Below are 24,879 nucleotides of genomic sequence, written 5' to 3' on the forward strand. Positions count from 1 at the left end.
AGCCTTCCTGGTTGGGAGAATGCCAATATTTTGCAAAGCTGTCATCAAGGCAATGTCAGGCTACTTTGAAGAATCTAAAACATAAAATATATTTTGATTTGTTTTACACTTTTTTGGTTACTGAGGGATTCCATGTGTTATTTCATAGTTTTAATGTCTTCACTATTATTCTACAATGTAAAAACTAGTACAAATAAAGAAAAACCCTTGAATGAGTAGGTGTGTCCAAACTTTTGACTGGTACTGTTTATATAGGCCGGGATTCAATCCGATCCTCGTTCGAATCACATTATAGCATACTTGACATTTAAAAGGTGATTTCCGATTGAGCTCTACAGATTTGACAGAGAATGCAATCTCCACAAACGTCAGGGATGATGCCTTTATTAAAAGTCACGTTGTCAGCTGTCCAGTGAGCTGCACTAGGAATTAAATCCCGCCCATAATGGTTATGAAATTCTCTCGTATGTCCATATGTATTGTTCTAGGTATTTCGAGATTCTTCCAAGGTTGGGCTTAGTCTGAAAGGGAACCAGACCATGGACAGCTTCTGGAAGTTCACTAGCTCTGCTGTGTTTGCTGCCACTGTGGTCACCACTATAGGTGAGTTTTAAAGGGACAGTTCACCCAAATTAAAAATGTATCTGGCATCTTAAATGGATAGTTCATCAAATTACTAATGTACCTCATCTTAAATTATAAATTATTGATTTAATTTATTAGATAATTAAAAGTAGTAGGCTGCTCTACCCGGAGACAACAGCACATACATTTTAAAGGGAAAGTTCACCCAAAGTTCAAACAAATTACAAATCTACCTAATTTTAAAGGAGTAGTTTACCCCAGTTAGAACCTAATATTAGAAAAATAGTTCACCCCAAATTACAAAGGTACCTCATCATGTAGCGTTTACAAGTTCTTAATGCCCTGTCTTTATTTATGCATCACATTCATCATAGCCAGGATATTCCTGTGCTATGTGCTTCTGCCTGTATTATAATTTAATATTACAATTGTTGTTCGTATTGTGTGTTCATCATAGAAACACATAGACCAAATAATTCCCAATTGTTGAGCGCATTTGTTCTCCCTGTTCTAGGCTATGGCAACATGAGCCCCAGTACAACGGCAGGTCAGATCTTCTGTGTGTTCTTTGCTCTGTTTGGGATCCCTCTGAACATGGTGGTGCTGAACAGAGTAGGCAAGTACATGCTGGCCATAGAGAGGAACGCCTCCGATTTCATTCAGGGAAAGACCAATCACAGGGTAAGTGCTCTACCTATAGACTCTGAGATGGTAACTCTTTATTTTACAGCCTGGTATTTACCAGCTGTGTTGTATTCTTTGGAGGTAAGTACCAGGAATTATCAATTGTTACCACATAGTTACTTCGGGCTAGATTCTATCAGATGTACACTAGCCGACACCCGCAAAGCTATTGTTGTTTCGGCGGTGTCGGAAGTGGAACTGCGTAAGAACTATGAAATCCACAAGCGGCTCCTTGTGTTAGCTTATCGCGAACATGCCATTGGATGCAACAAAACCACCTGATTTTATTATCCAACAAATTCCATCCAGTTGCGTCAGAAGTTCATGCAGCCACGTTACAAGTTCAAACACTCAAATGTGTGATGTTCTATCATCGCAACACCTCAATTAGACTGATAGGCAGTAAACATGCATTAGCATACACTTCCTATCGCTGTTTGAGCTTCTAACACTGTACGGATAATAAGGAAGAGAGTGATTTGTGACACGCAAAATCCGCCGCTCACCTATTTGTCAGTGCATACCGCAGTTACACTTCCAACAATGCCAGAATATTCGCTATGAAGATGTCTACCAATGCTGTTTAACGCTCGATATGATTGAATTGAGGCCTTAGTTAATACCATGTAAATATCAGGTAAGGTCAGCTTTAACCAGACTGTATTATAAAGCATTACCCATCAGAGTTCTGGATTTAAATTGCAAAAAAAATGATGAACATTTGTGTCTGATAGCCACAGACCGAAAAGGAGTGTGTTCCCTCTACCATTTTGGGTATAACAGAACACAGAAAATGGTTAACTACCAAAATATGCACACTAAAAGGGTCATCCAATGGGAAAGTAATTATGCTTTGAAAGTTGATAAACTGGCCCTTGAATGTTTGGGTACCTACTGGAGAGCTCTTCTTTGTCTAGACCCATTCAGAATTGTTCACAACCTCTTAAGCTTTAGCCCCACCCATCTCTTTAAGGGTTGATCTGAGCGTTCTGACCTAACAACAGAAGTCAAGCACCCAAGCTAACTGGGTAACGTTGGCCAGCTTGCTAGCTACTTCAAGACACAAATGAGAGAACAGCTCATTCTGACCATTTTACTCACCTTAGCAGAGCTGGTTAGGCTGTTTACATGTTATTCAGAGCGTTGGTGACTGCAACTGTGATGCTGGCAACAATTTACGCTTTTTCATAATCCCAACTCATGACGTTACTACCCTGCATGAGTCTTCAGGTAGCCATCTAACCAGGTTCAATGTTAGCCTCTCTGGCGCAGGCGTGCCGCTAGCGACCCACCTTGACAACATCCGGTGAAATTGCAGAGCGCCAAGTTCAAAATACAGAAATAGTCATAATAAACATTCATAAAAATTGTCATACAAAGTGTTATACATCGGTTTATAGACAAACTTCTTGTTAATCCAGCCGCTTTGTCAGATTTCAAAAAGGCTTTATGGCGAAAGCATACCATGCAGTTATCTGAGGACAGCGCCCCGCGGAAAAAAGCATACAAACATTTACCAACCAAGTAGAGGAGTCACGAAAGTCAGAAATAGTGATAAAATGAATCACTTACCTTTGAAGATCTTCATTTGGTTGCAGTCACAAGAGTCCCAGCTACACAATAAATGTTTGTTTTGTTCGACAAAGTCCCTTTTTATATCCCAAAAACTTTGTTTTGTTGGTGTGTTTTGTTCAGTAATCCACTGGCTCAAAGGCGGTCAAAGCATGCAGACGAATACATCCTAATAGTACCGGTAAAGTTTGTCGAAACATGTCAAACTATGTTTAGAATTAATCCTCAGGTTGTCTATTGTCTAAATAATCGATAATATTTCAACCGGACAATAGCGTATTCAATAGAAAGGAAAAAACAACGAAGGGCGCAAATCAGCACTGCATGCTTCTCTAGTCCCCTGACAGAAAGGTCTCATTCTTCTTCATTTTTCAGAAATCAAGCCTGAAACAATGTCTAAAGACTCCACAGGCTTCCACATCTAGTGGAAGCCATAGGAACTGCAATCTGGGTCCTAACCCATTACCTGGAAGCAAAATATCCAAACACTCTTAGATAACTTTCTGGATACCACATTCACTCACAGTAAAGAAGGCATCAATCTAGCAGTACAAAACATCAACTATATATATATATATATATATATATTGTGGCAAAGAAGGGGGTCGAGTGATAAGTGGCAGATATGTGAGAGCAGAACTAATAAACGGGCTCTGCCCTATCACTAAAATGGCCACCCCTGTCAGAACTACAGATCACAAAATGGCCGACCGCCAAAACTACAAGTCCCAGAAGCAAGGGGAACCCTCAGAAGGTGGAGCCGACTCACAGATAAAGGGTCAAGAAAAACCAGGAAGAGGAAGAGAGGGTGCTGGAAGGATCTATGAACAATAGAGAAAGAGACTATAGAGATTGGCTGGATTTACCGTGTATGAGCTGGATTGTTTTGGAGTTACCTGTTGGCGTTTGGACCTGGACCTACCGAGAACCCGATTCGTGTACCGAACCCTGCTATCCTTGACCTCGCCTACGGCCTGGGTGGACCAGGACGGAGAAACAAACGAACAGGTACTGTCCTGTTCGAAAGAACTCTCATTCTTGGGTGATTTAGTGACAGTTTACCACTTAGTTTGTGACAATCGCTCCTAACCTTGAAGAGGTTTGCCACAATATATTCAGGCAAACGGCAAAAGAAGCACAATTGAAATTGATAAAAAACTAAACAAAAGAGATCACAGGTGACAACTGGTTTGATGCAGATTGTAAAATTATAAGGAAAAAACTTAGAACACTATCTAACCAAAATATCTTGTTTAAAACCTGTTAAGGATAGGGCTGACTACTGCCCCCTTTGGAGGAATTGCGTGCCCATAGTAAACAGAAAAAAAATCTGTCCAAAATTGCTAATATATGCATATAATAATTATTATTGAATAGAAAACACTCTAAAGCTTCTAAAACCGTTCAAATTGTCTGTATGTAAAGCAGAACTCTCAGGGCAGCCATTCTCCCAAACTCTCTCTTGTCATCAGAAAAGTTGGCCCAACTTTGACGTCGTCACCCCCACCCTTCCCAAGCAGCTACAGACCTGGGAACAGTTTCTATGTCTTCAGCGCGATGTCCGCTTTCAATGGGGCTTGCCATTGTGAGAATCGCGCGCCCACGAGACTTTTGGCGGGCTGAAACCTTCGGGTCACGCGAAAAAACAAGTACTTTCATGCACGCGTCGGCATGACCAAACGATGTCGGTGTTTCTGTTCGTGCTGAGGATTGTTTTCCACGTTTATAACATGCTAAAGCTTGATTCTGCACTTAGTTTGACCAGTTTAGTCGACATATAATATGTAATTTTGAAGTTTTGGTGCGCATCCACTAGAATTTTGGCTGCATTTCGACCGGAATTTGTCGCGTTTGATAACCTAAAGACAGACTTCAAAACCAAACGATGTTTTTGGTAAGTATAACTCCTTCCAGGTCTTCTGATGGAAGAACATCAAGGATAAGGGAATATTTATGTGGTAAATTTGGGTTTCTGTGGACTCCAAGATAGAGGAGACGTAATGCTAATTTCTGAGCGCCGTCTCATATTATAGCCTAGTGAACGAATTCTGTAACGTTAAAAATAAATGTAACACAGCGGTTGTATTAAGAAGAAGTGTATCTTTCTATCTATGTGTAGAACATGTATATTTAGTTAAAGTTTATGATGTGTATTGCTTGTTATCTGACGGAGCTATCATCATTTCTCCGGACATTTGAGTAGCATTTTTTGAACATGGCGTCATTGTAAACAGAGATTTATGGATATAAATAGCATATTATTGAAAAAAACATAAATGTACTGTGTAACATGTTATATTACTGTCATCTGATGAAGATTTTCAAAAGGTTAGTGAATTTTTTTTCTATTAACCTCTTAAGACTCTAGGGGTAGTATTTCATTTTTGGATAAAAAGACGTGCCCGTTTTAAGCGCAATATTTTGTCACGAAAAGATGCTTGAATATGCTTGGAATTGATAGTTTTGGAAAGAAGACAGTCTTACGTTTCCAGAAATGCAAAGATTTTCACTGTGAGTCCCTTAGAACAAATGCTTCGGGCAAAACCAAGATGTATGACCGACCAGGAAATGCACAGGATTTCTGAGGCTACGTTTTCCATGATCGCCTTATATGGCTGTGAATGCAACAGGAATGAACGGACACTTTATCTTGTTTCCGCAGCATTGTGACGTATTTGTAGGCATATCATTGGAAGATTGACCATAAGGGACTACATTTACCAGGTGTCCCGCTTGGTGTCTGCGTGGCAATCGGTGCGCAAAAGTCAGGTCCCGGTATTTTTCCATTCAAATCTCAGAACAAACCAGGCTACAAGGACGGTGCTTTCAATGGAGAGAAATATGACAAACCACCTTCAGGATTGATTCAAACAACGTTTTCCATGTTTCAGTCGATATTATGGAGTTAATTCGGAAAAAAGTTAGACATGTAGGTGACTGAATTTTCGGTTAGTTTCGGTAGCCATATGCATAGTAACAAAAGGGAACGATGTGTCCTACACAAGAATCTTTCAGGAAAAACTGGACATCTGCTATGTAACTGAGAGTCTCCTCATTGAAACATCTGAAGTTCTTCAAAGGTAAATTATTTTATTTGATTCCTTGGCTGGTTTTTGTGAATATGTTGCGTGCTAAATGCTAACGCTAATGCTAAGCTAGCTATCACCACTCTTACACAAATTAGTGATTTTCTCTGGTTCTAAAGCATATTTTGAAAATCTGAGACGACAGGATTGTTAAGAAAAGGATAAGCTTGAGAACAGGCATATTTATTTAATTTCTTTTGCGATTTTTAGAAATCGCTAACGTTGCGTTATGCTAATGAGCTTGAGGCTGTAGTTACGCTACCGCATACGGGTTTGGTCGGACTATGAGGTTAATCCTGCGTTTGTTGATTGCATATTTTGTTCAACTTGGCTATTCAAATTAGCTGTGTCTTTGGTGGTGGTTTGACATAAATATGTGCTATGTTTTCGCCGTAAAACATTTTAGAAATCTGACTTGCTGGGTAGATGAACAAGGTGTTTATCTTTCATTTGAGCTATTGGACTTGTTAATGTGTGGAGATTAAATATTTCTAAGAATATTTTTGCGTTCCATTGCGCCACGTTCCAGCTGAACGTGGGAGGGTTCGTTCCCAAATGGGTACCATAACCCCCTTCTGGTTAAAACGGGAACGTTTTTTTATCCAAAAATTAAAAGAGCGCCCCCTATATCCAACTAGTTAAACAAGATATTTTGTCACGAAAAGATGCTCGACTATGCATATAATTGACAGCTTTGGAAAGAGAACACTCTGACGTTTCCAAAACGGCAAAGATATTGTCTGTGAGTGCCACAGAACTGATGTTACAGGCGAAACCCAGATAAAAATCCAATCAGGAAGTGCCTCATTTCTTGAAACCGCCTCATGCCAATGACTCCTTATATGGCTGTGAAGGAGCTAGGAGTCAGGAAAAGTTGCGTTATGGTAATGAGCTTGAGGCTATGATTACGCTCCCGGATACGGGATTGCTCGTCGCTAGAGGTTAACGGGATGATACGACAACAGCCAGTGAAAGTGCAGGGCGCCAAATTCAAAACAACAGAAATCTCAAAATTAACATTCCTCAAGCATACCTCAAACATGCATGTATTTTATATCCCGTTTTAAAGGTAATCTTGTTGTTAATTCCACCATAGTGTCCGATTTCAAATAGGCTTTACAGAGAAAGCATCACAAACGATTGTTAGGTGACTACCAAAAACCCTGCCATTTTTCCAGCCAAAGAGAGGAGTCACAAAAAGCACAAATAGAGATCAAATTAACCTCTTAAGTCGACCCTCTACTTTTTTGAACATTCTGTTAAAAATCACGCAACATTTCAGCGCCCTGCTACTCATGCCAGGAATATAGTATATGCATTTGCTTAGTCTGTGTGGATAGAAAACACTCAGACGTTTATAAAACTGGTTAAATCACTGCTGTGGCTTTACCAGAACGGCATTTACATCGAAACCCAGCACAGGAAAACTGATCACTGAAAATGGGAAAATATATCCATGCAAATTTACATCGCTACTTGAACCCATTGATAAAGGTGAACCACAATTAATTGACTGAGGTTGCAGTACCTACAGCTTGTCCACACGGTGTCTAGAGTCTTGTCATTTCCCTTCGAGTTTTTTCTTGGTCAAACACATTTCTCACAGGGCACCGTTTATCACCTCTGGTCTAGGACCGGATATTTTCAAACGAGTTTCTAGCAACGGAAAATGCATTTTTCCAGACGGAATAATTAGCAGCTAATGATCTTTACATCTTCTTTGTTGCACTCCTGATGAATTTTATCGCTTATTAACGTTTACTAATACCTAAAGTTGCATTACAAACGTATTTCTCATTCAGTGTTTTGTGAAAGTTTATCTGCCATATCCTCACTGTCAATTAATTGTTTTTGAATTTTAAAAAATTTTTCGTTTTTTGAAACGATGTTTTTTCGTGTTTTCTATCACACAGTCTATATTATATAACGATATCTAGGCTTTATATGGACCGATTTAATCGAAATAAAGACCCAAATAGTGTTTATGGGACATCTAGGAGTGCCAACAAAGAAGATGGTGAAAGGTAATGAATGTTTTCTATTTTATTCAACATTTCTGTTGAATATTCTTTAACCAGGGGCGGAGCCTTCGTCAGGGTTGCAATCTGAGCCCTGCACTCTTCAATATTTGCATCAACGAATTGGCCACTATTCAAGAAAAATCCTCAGCCCCTGGTGTTAGTCTCCACAATTCAGAAGTTAAATGTCTACTCTTCACAGATGACCTATGCCTGCTGTCAGCCACAGCACATGGCCTACAACAGAGCCTGGACCTGCTAGAGCAGTACTGCCAGACCTGCAGGCCTGGGCCCTGGCAGTAAACCCCAAAAATACAAAAATAATGATTTTCCAGAGAAGATCCAGATCTCAGGGAATTAGACCAAAGTTTTCAATTGGTACAAAATATATAGAGTACTGCACAAACTACAATTACTTAGGTTTAAAAACAAGCTCACCTGGACACCTTAATGGGGCAGTGAGTGGACTGAGAGAGAAAGCACGCAGGACATTCTACGCCATTAAAAAGCTCATTCAAAATTGAAATACCTATTAAAATTTGTTTAAAACTAATTGAATATGTCATTGTACCAATTGCACTTTATGGCTGCGAGGTGTGGGGTCCACTTGCAAAACAAGATTTCATCAAATGGGACAAACACCCCATTGAAAACCTGCATGCAGAGGTCTGTAAGATTCTCCTACATGTCCAGAAAACTACAAACAATGCATGCAGGGCAGAATTAGGCCAATATCCACTAATAATAAAAACTCAAAAAAGAGCAATTAAGTTTTGGAAACATCTAAAATACAGTGACTCCATCTCATATCATTACCAAGCCCTGCAATGCCAAGAGCAGTGCAAAGAAAATAGTCGCCTCATCCAGCGGGTCCTGGGGCTGAGTTCACAAACCTGTTCTACTAACACACTGAAACCTCAGGACCAGAACATCCAATCAATCAGAATAAACCAAATTACAACACAGTCAAAACAAATCTACATTGCTTATTGGGAAACACAAACCCAAAGCAAAATGCAGTGCTATCTGGCCCTAAATTGACAGTACACCATGGCTAACTATTTGACCATGGTTACTGATCAAAACCTTAGAAGAACCTTGACAAAGTACAGGCTCAGTGAGTACAGCCTTGCCATTGAGAAGGATGGAGAGGAAAACCTGGCTCCCTGTAGAGGAAAGGCTGTGCAACCACTGCACAACAGCAGAACCTGAGATGGAGCTGCATTTCCTGACAAAATGTGAAAAATCTAAAACAATTAGTGTCATTTCCCCAAATTTGAAACCCTTATTAAAAGGTTTCAAAGACCTCTCTGGTGAGAGTAGGCTACCCGTCCTGTTGAGGGAGGACACAGAGAGCTGTGGGTTGGCAGCGCTCTACATTGCTGCCTGCCTTAAGTTGAGGGACAGTGTCTGACAGACCAATCAACCTGCACATGTACTCAACAGTATGCTTATTGTTAATGTATGGTTATTTTGACCCTTGGTTATTGTTGTTACTGTTGTCCCGTTGACAATTTTCATATTCATATTGTAAATATCCAAAATAAGCTTTGGCAATATGTACATTGTTACGTCATGCCAATAAAGCAAATTTAATTGATTACTTTTTGGGGGCGCCAGAATATAATGGACTTCATCTTTTAACTCTGTCTGTATGCAGTATTCATAAATTAGTTAGCAAGTACCAGTGACCGTCCAACTTGTCATTTGTTACCTGTTTGTCCTAAAATGTGCGTGAATCTAAAATAGCACCCAATTCCCCTACATTGCACTACATTTACTAAAATGAGTGCCTTACAGTATATAGGGAATGGGCCATTTGAGATATTGACTCTGTCTTCCCTTCTTTCTGTCTCCATTAGAAGTTAACCAGGTTCATGATCCACCTGTTGTCCTACCTCTCTGGAACAGCACTCTTCTTTGTGATGCCCATGGTGGTGTTCAAACAGCAAGAGGGCTGGAGCTACTCACAGGCGATCTACTATTGCTTTATTTCACTCAGCACCATTGGCTTTGGAGACTACGTCGCAGGTACACGACTCAATATGAAGCTCCAGAAACAGACTGGCCGTACGGGCAGTTCCGGGGTAACCCTTCATTTTACAGCCGTTAATTACTATGTAAATACATAGCAACAAAATCTACATTTGTAGTAAAAATGTCTTCTTAAATGTACCAAGCAAGTAAGTACTACATACTTAATTAGTAAATACAAAGTATTTTTTATTATATAGTTAAGTAAGATGGTAAATACAGCTAAGTATCAGCGAATAACTATGTAAATACCTACTCACGTCACTATTTTACTATAATACATAAGAAACACCAAGGAACATAAAGTCACAAAATGTAATCATGAAGTAATAAATGTTTGTGCCAAAAGTGAGTAAAAAGTAAGAAACAGCTTATTGGTATATACAGTGGGGCAAAAACGTATTTAGTCAGCCACCAATTGTGCAAGTTCTCCCACTTAAAAAGATGAGGCCTGTAATTTTCATCATAGGTACACTTAAACTATGACAGACAAAATTAAAGAAAAAAAAGTCCAGAAAATCGCAGACAGAAATCATGCTTGTTTGTAGGTGACCAAATACTTATTTTCCACCATAATTTGCAAATAAATTCATTAAAAATCCTACAGTGAGATTTTCTGAATATTTTTTCTTCTCATTTTGTCTGTCATAGTTGAAGTGTACCTATGATGAAAATTACAGGCCTTTCTCATCTTTTTAAGTGGGAGAACTTGCACAATTGGTGGCTGACTAAATACTTTTTTCCCCCACTGTAAATACATAGTGATACCAGTCTCTGTCAAAGTAGTACCTAAGGAACACCAATGAACATAGGCTAAATTATAATTTATTTATCATGGATGTTCAGTCCTTGCATCCATAACTCTGTCTATGATTGAGAGTGATTACATTTCTCCAGACTCATCCCTCAGCTTTTTACTGAAACGGGTGGGGAAAACACTTAGTCTCTACTGCTGAATTCAGCTTTAAAAGGACTGATTTTGGAGTTTTGATAGAACGGTATTTCCTTGCATTTGAAAAGCCTATTGAACATGGGGTTTTTATTGTATTGAACTGAAGGGAAATTACAACAAAGTCATTGAAACATTATTGCTCTAAACCATTTCTTATTTCTATTACACTTGAAAATTGCAGAATAAATTCAACAATAGTTTAATTTCATTCATTCATTAGTTATTCTGCGCTCTGGCACACTAAGAAAATAGTATTTTGTTAAGAAACGTAACGTTAGCTCGATAGCTAGCTAGGTAAACAATGAATCCCAAGGCATGACGTGACGTTAGTTAGCGAGCCAGCCAGCTAACGTTAGCTAGCTAACAGTACACATTAATTTGAAATTAAAATACTTTGTATAAATTAGAGTGGAGTCTTTTAAGACATGTAGCTAGCTAGCTAAACATTGGACCATAATCACAACGTCACTACCCTGCACGAATCTACAGGTAGCTAACCAACCAGGTTCTATGGCTATAACTAGTCAAGCAAATGTGTCTGAGATACGAAGAATAAGATCATACACATAACGTTAGCTAGCGACCCAGCCAGTTTACATTAGCTAGCTAACTTGAAATGAAACCACTGTGTCAAAATTAGAAACGTGTAATATCTGTAAATCTTACCAATATACATCATAATTGGACGTGTCTCCTGTCCTGTCTGATGCCATGCATGTTTGACGATGTAATCCAGACTTTGAAAAGGTTGAGGACAAGCAAGAGTGGGGACTGTAAATACACATTATTCTCCACATAATTTTCGAAATATTTAAGTACCCAGAAACTGCTGGTGATTGGTGTGTGCGCATATACACTATATATACAAAAGTATGTGGACAACTCTTCAAATTGGTGGATTCTGCTATTTCAGCGACACCCGTTGCTGACAGGTGTATAAAATCGAGCACACAGCCATGCAATCTCCATAGACAAACAACAGCAGTAAAATGGCCTTACTGTAGAGCTCAGTAACATTCAACATGTCAAATTTCTGCCCTGATAGAACTGCCCCAGTCAAATTTAATGGAATGGATCTCTAAGGCCAACAGCCACACACAAGCCTAAGATCACCATGTGCAATGGCAAGCATTGGATGGAGTCATGAATCACACTTTACCACCTGGAATTCTGATGGATGAATCTGGGTTTGGCGGATGCCAGGAGAATGCTACATGCCCCAATGCATAGTGCCAACTGTAAAAGTTGGTGGAGGAGGAAAATTGGTCTGGGCTGTTTTTCATGGTTTGGTCTAGGCCCCTTTAGTTCCAGTGAAGGGAAATCTTAACGCTACAGCATACAATGACATTCTAGACAATTCTGTACATCCAATTTTGTGGCAACAGTTTGGGTAAGGCCCTTTCCTGTTTCAACATGACAATGCCCCTGTGCACAAAGCGAGGTCCATACAGAAACGGTTTGTCAAGATCGGTATGGTAGAACTTGACTGGCCTGCACAGAGCCCTGACCTCAACCCCTTCGAACACCTTTGGGATGAATTGGAACGCTGACTATGAGTCAGTCCTAATTGCCCAACATCAGTACCCAACCTCACTAATGCTCTTGTGGCTGAATGGAGGCAAGTCCTTGCAGTATGGTTCTAACATCTAGCAGAAAGCCTTCCCAGAATAGTGAATGCTGTTATGGCAGCAAAGGGGAAACCAACTCCGTATTAATGCCCATGATTTTGGAATGAGATACTCGATGAGCAGGTGACCACATACTTTTGGTCATGTAGTGTAGCTAACGTTAGCAAGCAAAATTGTCCAGCAGCTCACGTTAATGTTAGCTAACATCAGATACTTTGGGTAACTTTATCTGCAATCAGAGGCTAGCTAGCTAGTTAGCAAGGTGGAAAAAGCATACAGAGCCTTCAGAAAGTATTCACACCCCTTGACCTTTTCCACATTTTGCTGTGTTAAAGCCTGAATTTAAAATAGATTAAATAGAGATTTGTCGTCACTGGCCTACAGACAATACCCCATCATGTCAAAATTATGTTTTTCAAAATGTTTAAAAATTAATTAGAAATTAAAGGCTGAAATGTCTTGTGTCAAGAACTATTCAACCACTTTTATGGCAAGCCTTTAATAAATTCAGGAGTAAAAAATTGCGTAATAAGTTGCATGGACATGATTTCTGAATGACTACCTCATCTTTGTACCCCACACATACATGGCGCTGAAGAGGATGGCTTACATTTTACATGCTACTAAGCAACTGTGCTATTTTGTTAGTTTTTTGTGTTTGTAACTTATTATTTGACTTATTTTGTTCATAATGTTGCTGCTACCGTCTCTTATGACCAAAAATAACTTCTGGACATCAGAACAGCGATTACTCACCTCGAACTGGAAGAAGCTTTTTCCTTTAACCTGTTAGTACTCTAGGGGCAGTATTTCATTTTTGGATAAAAAGACGTGCCCGTTTTAAGCGCAATATTTTGTCACGAAAAGATGCTCGAATATGCTTGGAATTGATAGTTTTGGAAAGAAGACAGTCTTACGTTTCCAGAACTGCAAAGATTTTCACTGTGAGTCCCTTAGAACAAATGCTTCGGGCAAAACCAAGATGTATGACCGACCAGGAAATGCACAGGATTTCTGAGGCTACGTTTTCCATGATCGCCTTATATGGCTGTGAATGCGACAGGAATGAACGGATTCTTTATCTTGTTTCCCCATGGTCTCTGCAGCATTGTGACGTATTTGTAGGCATATCATTGGAAGATTGACCATAAGAGACTACAATTGCCAAGTGTCCCTCTTGGTGTCTGCGTGGCATTTGGTGCGCAAAACTCAGCTCCCAGTATTTTTCCATTCGAATCTCAGAACAAACCAGGCTACAAGGACGGTGCTTTCAATGGAGAGATATATGACAAACCACCTTCAGGATTGATTCAAACAACGTTTTCCATGTTTCAGTCGATATTATGGAGTTAATTCGGAAAAAAGTTCGACATGTAGGTGACTGAATTTTCGGTTAGTTTCGGTAGCCAAATGCATAGTAACAAAAGGGAACGATGTGTCCTACACAAGAATCTTTCAGGAAAAACTGGACATCTGCTATGTAACTGAGAGTCTCCTCATTGAAACATCTGAAGTTCTTCAAAGGTAAATTATTTTATTTGATTCCTTGGCTGGTTTTTGTGAATATGTTGCGTGCTAAATGCTAACGCTAAATGCTAAGCTAGCTATCACCACTCTTACACAAATTATTGATTTTCTCTGGTTCTAAAGCATATTTTGAAAATCTGAGACGACAGGATTGTTAAGAAAAGGATAAGCTTGAGAGCAGGCATATTTATTTCATTTCATTTGCGATTTTTAGAAATCGCTAACGTTGCGTTATGGTAATGAGCTTGAGGCTGTAGTTACGCTACCGCATACGGGTTTGGGCGGACTATGAGGTTAAAGACTCTAACGAGAAGGATATACTGCTTTCCCGGGAACTGTTACGAGTAAATGAGTGAAGAGGTGTGGAGTCAGGCGCAGAGAGCAAAAGATGTGGGAAAAACAACACGCTTTAATGTCCCGGAAACATAACATGAACAAAAGTGGAAACACAAATGAACAGAAATATAAACGGACAGCGTAAAACCCAAATGCCAACAAAAATACACTCAAACAAGAAAACAGGCTAACAAGCCCGCACGAAACAGAAGCGGGCTGAACAGACTATATATAACCATATCCTAACAACCAAACAAGAAACAGGTGCTACCAATTAGACGGAACTAAACAAACACAGAACAACGGATCGGCGATAGCTAGTAGACCGGCGACGACGACCGCCGAGCGCCACCCGAACAAGAAGGGGAGTCACCTTCGGTAATATTCGTGACAGGAACTGCCTTCTGAGAATTTGTAGGCGAGCGAGTAAACTCCCACTGCCATCCGTTCTATTGGCTAACGTGCAATCATTGGAAAATAAAACTGTAATATCTTATGATTCACCGAGTTGTGGCTGAATGACGACATGGATAATATAGAGCTGGTGGGATTTTCCATGCACAGGCAGAACAGAGAAGCTGCATCTGGCAAGACGAGAGGTGGGGTGTCTGTCTATTTTTCAGTAACAGTTGGTGCGCGATGTCTAATATTAAAGAAGTCTCGTGGTATTGCTTGCCTGAGGTAGAGTACCTTATGATAAGCTGAAGACCACAGTATCGACCAAAATAGTTCTCATCTATGTTATTCGTAGCCGTCTATTTACCACCACAGACCGATGCTGGCACTAAGACCGCGCTCAACAGCAAACAAGAAAATGCTCATCCAGAAGTGGTGCTCCTCGTGGCCGAGGACTTTAAATGTCACCTACGGTAGACCTACAGTATATCGGAAAAATATGACGTGAATTTCAGCCAGTAATTACATATTGAGGATTGGAGGATTCTAAATTATAACCAAAAGCCGCCTTATGGGTCTCCCGGTGGCGGCCGGCATGGGTATCTGTTGTTGCAAAGCATTTAGCAAAGCATTTTGCATTGCGATGTGGTGACTTAGACAGCTGCGCCACTGGGGAGAACCCATCCACAAATAGTCAAAATACAGAGAGGTGTTGATGAAGGTATATTGTCCTGCTAATAGCCCATAATGTGCTATTATAATACTGTACATGGTGTCCAAGTCAGGATAACCAAAACATTTGTTTATTAAAGACTATCAGAAAGAATGCTGGTACTTATTTATTTTGATCCAAAGCCATGAAGGAGCGAGTCACTCAGCTCTATGTAGGTGCCGGCTATATGATAGTGCCATCAACTTGATAATATATAACGATATTTTGGAGGTTATTTTATTTTTCAAAAAAACAAAGATGAATTCCCAGGTTTATCAAGACATTTTTGCAGGAGAATGTGAGGCTGTCTGCCAATTGAAGCTGAACAGGACATCCCCCAGAAGTTGGGTGATGCAACAGGACCATGACCCAAAACACAGAAGTAAATCAACAACAGAATGGCTTCAACAGAAGAAAATACGCCTTCTGGAGTGGCACAGTCAGAGTCCTGACCGCAACCCGATTGAGATGCTGTTCCATGACCTCGAGCAGTTCACACCATACATCCCAAGAATATTGCTGAACTGAAACAGTTTTGTAAAGGGGAATGGTCCAAAATTCCTCCTGACTGTTGTGCAGGTCTGATCCGCAACTACAGAAAACATTTTGTTAAGGTTATTGCTGTCAAAGGAGTGTCAACCAGTTATTAAATCCAAGGGTTCACATACTTTTTCCACCCTGCACTGTGAATGTTTACACAGTGTTCAATAAAGACATGAAAATGTATAAATGTTTGTGTGTTATTAGTTTAAGCAGAAGGTATTTGTCTATTGTTATGACTTAGATGAAGATCCGATCAAATTGTATGACCAATTTATGCAGAAATCCAGGTAATTCCAAAGGGTTCACATACCTTTTGTTGCCACTGTACATACATACACTCACCGGCCAGTTTATTTGGTTCACGAAAATGGATTGCTCCTACAGACAGTGAGTCATGTGACTGTGGCTTGCTATATAAAGCGGGCAGACGGGCATCAGGCATTCAGTTACTGTTCAATTCAACATTAAATGGGCAAAACGAGTGACAAACCCAATTGAGATGGTTTGGGATGAGTTGGACCGCAGAGTGAAAGAAAAGCAACCAAGTGCTCAGCATATGTGAGAACTCCTTCAAGACGGTTGAAAAAGCATTCCAGGTGAAGCTGGTTGAGAGAATTCCAAGAGTGTCCAAAGCTGTCATCAAGGCAAAGGTTGGCTACTTTGAATAATCTCAAATACAAAATAGATATTGATTTGTTTAACTCTTTTTTTTGGTTACTACATGATTCCATATGTGTTATTTCATAGTTTTGATGTCTTCACTATTATTCTACAATTTAGAAAATAGTCTAAATAAATAAAAACCTTGAATGAGTAGGTGTGTCCAACCTTTTGACTGTGGATGACTCAACATTATACACGTCAGCTACTACAATGAGTAAAATCACTGCAACACTTAACAATGACCTGTAGTCAGTTTCAGAATGAGTGGCAAGAAATAAGTCAGTCCTAAATATTTCAAAAACTAAAAGCATTTTATTTGGGACAAATCATTCACTAAACCCTAAACCCCAACTAAATCTTGTAATTAATCATGTGGAAATTGAGCAATTGTTATGCTCATACATATTGATGCAACAGTAGCTAAGATGGGGAGAGGTTTGTCCATAATAAAGCGTTGCTCTTCATTCTTAACATCAATGTCATCAAGGCAGGTCCTAGTTTTGTCGCATCTGGACTAATGCCAAGTCGCGTGGTCAGGTGCCACAAAGAGGGACTTGGGAAAATTACAAGCATAGCTGTCCCTTAAATATACAGGTAGAGTTAGCATTAATAATATACATGTCAATCACTCATGGCTTAAAGTAGAGGACAGATTGACTTCATCACTACTTCTTTTTGTAAGAAGTATTAACATGTTGAACGCACCTAGCTGTATATTTAAAATACTAGCACACACCCATCATACCCAACAAGACTTGCCACAGGTGGTCTCTTCAATCTCCCAAATTCCAGAACAGACTATGGGATGCACAGAGTACTACACAGAGACATGGCTACATGGAACTCTATTGTACATCAAGTAACTCACACAAGCAGTAAAATCTGATTTTTAAAAAACTGATAAAAATACACCTTATGGAACAGTTAGAACTGTGAAGTGTCACACACACAGGTGCAAACACACCTATGCAAATTATACACACGTACACCTGATTGTGTGTTGTAGTAGAGTATTGGCCAGAGGGCACACCACTTACTGTATTGTGAAATCTGTTGTAAAATGTATTTTAATCTTTTTTTTAAATTTAAATTGTATTATAATATGTGACCAACTGGCTCAAATCAGTTAATTTTTGAAATTGTGTTTTTTATATTAGATAAAAGACTCAGAGCTTAAAATGCTAGTTTTTTTTACCTTTTATTTAACTGGGCAAGTCAGTTAAGAACAAATTCTTATTTTCAATGACGGCCTAGGAACAGTGGGTTAACAGCCAGTTCAGGGGCAGAACGACAGATTTGTACCTTGTTAGCTCGGGGGTTTGAACTTTCAACCTTCCGGTTATTAGTTCAACACTCTAACCACTAGGCTAACCTGCCGCCCCGCTATATCATACATTACAGTTGAGGAACAATGGGAAAGTAATTATTAAAAGTAAAATTGATAAACTTGTAATCTCACTTTTGAGAAAATGACCTTTGAATATTTTGGTACCTATTGGAGAGCTCTTCTTTGTCTACACCCATTCAGCATTGTTCAACACCCTCTTAAGCTTTAGCACCACCCATCTCTTTAAGGGTTGATCTGAGTGTTCTGAACTAACAACAGCAGTCAAGCACCCAAGCTAACTTGCCAGCTTCAGTGGGGAGAACAAGTATTTGATACACAGATGATTTTGCAGGTTTTCCTACTTACAAAGCATGTAGAGGTGTTTTATCATAGGTACACTTCAACTGTGAGAGACAGAATCTAAAACAAAAATCCATGAAAACAGCCTATGAAATCAGCTGCCAGATTTAAAAAGCAGGGATCCAAAAGATCAGGACCTGCAGGCTTTCTCTGATCTAGGGATTTCAGGGCTTTATGTACCACCTGCACTGAGAATGGCAAAAAGCTAAAAGTTTGACCAGCTCTCACTGGTTCATCCACACAGGGTTGTACAGAGACAGAGGACACTGAATCAAACAGCCTACCTGATGATAGAGTGCTCATTGAAACAATTCAGCATTTCAGTTTTGTCATATACAGCAACAGAGTCATTCAAAACACATGACGGTAATTCATTAACATTACTGTTACCCGACATAGACTTATTAGCCTTCCAAAACTCATTCAGGTTATGAGTGATTCAGGTTATGAGTGGTAACAGACATAAAATATTCAGACTTGGCCTTCCTGAGAAGAAAAGAACACTTGTTTTGTAACTGCCTAAAAATAAGCCAATCAGCATCAGAACATGATGAACATTCAATGCAAGAAACTCTAAATGTTTACAAATAGTTTCAGACTTTGCCACACTTACAGGGAATTGAGTTTTTACATATATAGTCACACCCCCACCTGTCTTAACTCGATCAGTGTGTTAAACATTGTAACCACTTATACAAATATCCTACTTGCTGAGCCAGGTTTCAGAAAACACAATTACATCAGCATCAGTTGATTTTGCCCAAATCCTAACCCCATCAATTTTTGACAACAGGCTGCGTACATTTAAATGAAAAATACCAAAACCAGATCTTGATTTAAAATCAGAGGGGGTTTGGAGACATTGCATATCAGGGCCAGGGTTAGGTTGAACGTTACCTGATATCAACAAAAAAAGAATAACTAGGCACCTCTGTTTAATAACCTTGCACGGCTTCTCTTTTTTAAGAGACCTACCGCAAGCGAATTCTACAAGTGAGTTTCCAGACAATACAAAACAGTCATTTAAAACCATTAGACTTTGGTAGTGACACATTCGTACTGTTCACATCATGCCCCAAATACATCTGCACTTGGACGAGTGGACCGAGTGAAGGAGAGCACATTGTCAGATGTGCTCACCCAGCGACAGTTCAGTAAAGTCAGTGCACAACGCAATACCACGACAAATGTAAAAAATAGAGGCCAACGAAGGTACAGGGAGAGAGGGACAGCGTGTATGTGTGAGTCTGAATGTGAGTATTTTCACGTGAGTAGATTGGGTGTTGAGAGAACGGGTTGGGGATTGTTGAGCTGCCACTGACAGCCAGGCGAAGAGCAAAAAGGAGCAGCTTGGACGAGACACTCCGCGGATGAAGAAGGAACTCAGGCCAGCCAGAGATAGGGTTACTTTGGTAAACTTCAAGTAATGAAGTGCCGAGTTGAGAGAGACCCGTGATCTTTACACCAGCAAAAACAAAATAGTTTGCACCACACAACAAGGAAGTTACTCAACCATAAATACATAGGATATTAGTAGGTTAAAATGTAAGACTTGACATGCTGCCATCTTGGATTTGGATCATACCAGCACTAGCAGAGCTGGTTAGGCTATTTTCATGTTATCCAGAGTGTTGGTGACTGTAACTGTGCTGTGGAATAACTGGTGAATTTACGAATGCTCAACACCCATTGAATATGGATAACTGACGAATTTACGAATGCTCAACACCCGTTGAATATGGCCGGTGTCAGTAAATGTCTGCAAAAAAAGCGTAATTAAATTGACGAATGTGCTCTGAAATTGGAGTAGATGGCCTGACTGAATTTATGAATGCACCCGAAATGGTTACTTGCATAGTGGAGTATTTTGTTAAGACATGTAGCTAGCTAGCTAGGTAAACCATAATCCCAACTCATGATGTTACTACCTTGCATGAATCTGCAGGTAGCTAACCAACCTGGTTCAATGTTAGCTTGCTAACGTTAGGCTATAGCTAGCCAAGTAAATGGCTCTGAGATACGAATAATAAGATCATGCACGTAACGTTAGTTAGCAAGCCAGCCAGCTAACGTTTGCTAGCTAGCTAGGTAAACAATATAATCCCAACTCATGATGTTACTACCTTGCATGAATCTGCAGGTAGCTATCCAACCAGGTTCAATGTTAGCTAGCTAAAACGAGTCTATAGCTAGCCAAGCAAATGGCTCTGAGATACGAATAATACGATCATACCTGTAAAAAAAAAGAAGAAAAAAGAGATCATACATGTAATGTTAGCTAGCGAGCCAGTCAGCTAACGTTAGCTAGCTAGGTAAACAATGAACCATAATCCCAACTCATGACGTTACTACCCTGCATGAATCAGCAGGTAGCTAACCAACCAGGTCCAATATTAGCTAGCTAAAATTAGGCTATAGCTAGCTAAGCAAATGGCTCTGAGATATGAATAATAAGATCATACACGTAACGTTAGCTAGCGAGCCAGCCTGCTAACGTTAGTTAGCTAGCTAGCTAACAGTACACTTGAAATGAAAACACTTTCTGTCAAAATTAGAAATGTGTAATATCTGAAAATGTAGCTAGCTAGACACTCTTACATCATTCATGGAAGGACACGTCTCCTGTCAGATGCCATGGTTTCCCTTAGTTTGAAGATGTAATCCGGAGAAAGGTGTTTTCTCCATATCCTTAGCTATCATACTCGAATTCCACTGATTTCGCTTTCCACTAGATGTTGGAACATTGCTGAAGGGACTCGCTTCCATTCAGTGACAAGACCATTAGTGAGGTCGGTACTGATGTTGGGCAACTAGGCCTGGCTCGCAGTCGGCATTCCAATTCTTCCCAAAAGTGTTCGATGGGGTCGATGTCAAGGCTCTGTGCAGGCCAGTCAAGTTTTTTCACATCGATCTCAACAAACCGTTCCTGTATGGATCTCGCTTTGTGCATGTGGGATTTGTCATGCTGACACAGAAAAGGGCCTTCCTCAAACTGTTGCTACAAAGTTGGAAACACAGAATTGTCTAGAATGTCAATGTATGCTGTAACGTTAAGTGTGATTCATCACTCCAGAGAACACATTTCCACTGCTCCAGAGTCCAATTGCGGTATGCTTTACACCACTCCAGCTGATGCTTGGCATTCCGCATGGTGATCTTAGGCTTGTGTGCGGCTGCTCAGCCATGGAAACCCATTTCTTGAAGCTCCAGACGAACAGTTCTTGTGCTGAAGTTGCTTCCAGAGGCTGTTTGGAACTCGTTAGTGTTGCAACTTAGGGCAGACAATTTTTATGCGATACGCACTTCAGCACTCGCTGGAGCTTGTGTGGCCTACCACTTTGTGGCTGAGCCGTTGTTGCTCCTAGATGTTTCCACTTACATTTACATTTACATTTAAGTCATTTAGCAGACGCTCTTATCCAGAGCGACTTACAAATTGGTGCGTTCACCTTAAGACATCCAGTGGAACAGCCACTTTACAATAGTGCATCTAAATCTTTTAAGGGGGGGGGAGGTGAGAAGGATTACTTTATCCTATCCTAGGTATTCCTGAAAGAGGTGGGGTTTCAGGTGTCTCCGGAAGGTGGTGATTGACTCCGCTGTCCTGGCGTTGTGAGGGAGTTTGTTCCACCATTGGGGGGCCAGAGCAGCGAACAGTTTTGACTGGGATGCGCGGGAACTGTACTTCCTCAGTGGTAGGGAGGCGAGCAGGCCAGAGGTGGATGAACGCAGTGCCCTTGTTTGGGTGTAGGGCCTGATCAGAGCCTGGAGGTACTGAGGTGCCGTTCCCCTCACAGCTCCGTAGGCAAGCACCATGGTCTTGTAGCGGATGCGAGCTTCAACTGGAAGCCAGTGGAGAGAGCGGAGAATAACACTTCAGAATAACAGCATTTACAGTTGACCGGGGCAGCTCTACCAGGGCAGAAATGAGACAAACTGACTCGTTGGAAAGGTGGCATCATATGATGGTGCCATGTTGAAAGTCACTGAGCTCTTCAGTAAGGCCATTCTACAGCCAATGATTATCCATAGAAATTGCATGGCTGTGTGGTCAATTTTATACACCTGTCAGCAACGGGTGTGGCTGTAATAGCCAAAACCACAAATTTGTCCACATACATATATAGAGTTTCTATTACTGTCTTCATTTTTTGCTGCACCCCAGGAAGAGTGATGGGGGTCCATAATACATAGAATACAAATATCATGCTGTTAAATCAGCTTCTTGATATGCCACACCTGTCAGGTGGATGGATTAACTTGGCAAAGAAGGAATGTGCGTATTAAATGTGTCCACGTGAGATGTTCTTCACGTGTTTGATGTTTTTTTGACATGCATGTGTGGGCTTACTTGTGTGTTTTATGAGCTAGCGCTAGCACACACGTTTACTCAAATGCTTGTTTCAAAGAATCCTAAAGAAATTGAAAGACAAACATGTGGTATTTATTATTTAACTAGCATTTTATTATGTAATTCCTAAATACATTTTGGCAAAAAAAAACATTTAATTTACCTTGCTTAATCACATGAGAGAAACTGATAATCTGATAATGACTTCAGTAGAGTTGTTATCAAATACCACACAAATGAGGTTACGATGCCATCTTATCACGGTGGTCAGGCCATATTTGTGCTGTTTCTCCCCTAATACCCTGGTGAAGGCTATAGGCTGTTAATAATAAACCCAAAGTGTCTGTCAAGTCAATCTATATTGTCTTCCAAGAGTTGCTGAATATTTTGTTCACATTTTCTGCTCGGTTCTATAGACAGTAATCCCGACCATTACTATCCAGAGTGGTACAGCGTCCTCATGGCGTCCTGGATCTTCTTCGGCCTGGCCTGGTTGGCCCTAGTCATCAACCACACCAGCGACATCCTGGAGCGGCTCAACACCCACCTCAAACACTGGTGGAGCCCTGAGGAACCTAGCAACGCAGGACCGGTGGATGAGGTCAAGGACGGTTAAAAGAAATAAAGAGAAAATAAAAACTGTTGGTGATGTCATCCAGACAAAGAAAGAGGTGGTTGCATCTAGACGCTAGTCTTAGGGTCAGTTTTGCATTTTCCTCATTAATGGTAAGGATTGGGGTTAGGATTGAGGGAGGGGAAGAAGATTCTAGATCTGCATCTAGGGGAAACTAGCAGTGGGTCAGCCCTGGGATTGAACGTGAAGCAAGCACGGGATCATGATGAGCAGCAATGGGTTGGCAGTTCTTCTGGTAGTGCTAAATGTTAATGCAAACATACTGGGACCATGTCTATGTTCCCTCATCCCCATGTTCCATCAGCCCAATGTTCCTCTCAGTCCTATGTCCCCTCAGCTCTATGTTACCTCAGTTGTATGTTCCCTCAGTTGTATCTTCTAAACGAGGGATCAGCAACCCAAATGAGAGGAAGAAACATTTTTGAAATTCTTTCAGTATGGAGTATTTTTGGGTCTGCACAGAATGTAATCTTGCTTAACCCATAACTAAAGTATTGCATACTTTGTCAGATGCTCGATTAAGTTCTGGGTTCATATGTGTTAAGAGAATAGATAGAAAAAGGATCGGAACCAGAATGAAGAGCTCCACCCACTCTCTTTGAAAGTAACGGGCAAGTCTACAGGCCAAAATTCCCTCCCTTACGAAATTCAAAAGATGCTATCATCTGCAAAATAGTGATTTGTCCAAAGCTCCGGAACTAATGCTACACATTTTCATTATCTCACGCATCCCATTGTATCATGACAGATCTACTGTATCATTTATGTTTAGGTAAGCCACAAGAGATTACACAGAATGCACACCTGTTTAAGAGGGGGGTGGGGGGTGAAATGGAAGAGAGGGCCATTATAGTAAAAACTTGATGTTATGTGATGAGAAATATTTCACATAGCATATATTCTTCACACCCATGATGTACACAGGTATTTTGCCCTTAACAAAAAACCAGACTTCTGGCAAACCTTTGGCCAATTCGCTGCAAATTTGTGGCAAGCTCATACATGCAAATTAGTTTTGTGGCAAACTGTTGAGGCTAGTTCGGGCAAACAATTCTGTGAAACTTGTGGTGAACATTCTACTGTTTGCTGCAAAGTTTGAATATGCAAATTAGATCTGTTTTTTTGGTTACTTTGGGTTAACAACATTTAAATGTTGTATCTACATAAACCAAATGACATATAACTTTAAATTAACTTGCGTCTCACAAATAAAACTAAACTAAACATACTAAATGTACTAAATATACTAAATAGTCAGCTTCTCACAGAAACTGACATTCTATATATTTCTCATGAAGGAAACAATGTTTCTGCCTTGTATAAATGCTATATAAACAAACAATAATAAAACATCTCAGAAAATGCAATTCGGGCTGCTGAAATATTGGCAAAAGGTCAAGGTGATAGTGATTGAACATGTGCAGTAGGTCCCATATGTACCCTTACATATGTAGGAGCTAAAATAATCAGC

General features: G+C 40.2%; 1 protein-coding gene across 1 annotated transcript in view; it reads left to right on the forward strand.

Annotated features, from left to right (window-relative positions):
* kcnk17 (potassium channel, subfamily K, member 17) overlaps nucleotides 1–23,390 on the forward strand; it is a 29,902-nt gene extending 6,512 nt beyond the window's left edge. The window contains exons 2-5 of the mRNA XM_029639752.2: nucleotides 489–603; nucleotides 1,100–1,266; nucleotides 9,808–9,976; nucleotides 23,191–23,390. Of these exons, the coding sequence (XP_029495612.2) occupies nucleotides 489–603; nucleotides 1,100–1,266; nucleotides 9,808–9,976; nucleotides 23,191–23,390 (651 nt within the window). The remainder of the gene's footprint in view (nucleotides 1–488; nucleotides 604–1,099; nucleotides 1,267–9,807; nucleotides 9,977–23,190) is intronic.
* The last annotated feature ends 1,489 nt before the right edge of the window (nucleotides 23,391–24,879 follow it).

Source organism: Oncorhynchus nerka, linkage group LG28 (assembly GCF_034236695.1).
Source record: "Oncorhynchus nerka isolate Pitt River linkage group LG28, Oner_Uvic_2.0, whole genome shotgun sequence".
Lineage (NCBI taxonomy): Eukaryota > Metazoa > Chordata > Actinopteri > Salmoniformes > Salmonidae > Oncorhynchus > Oncorhynchus nerka.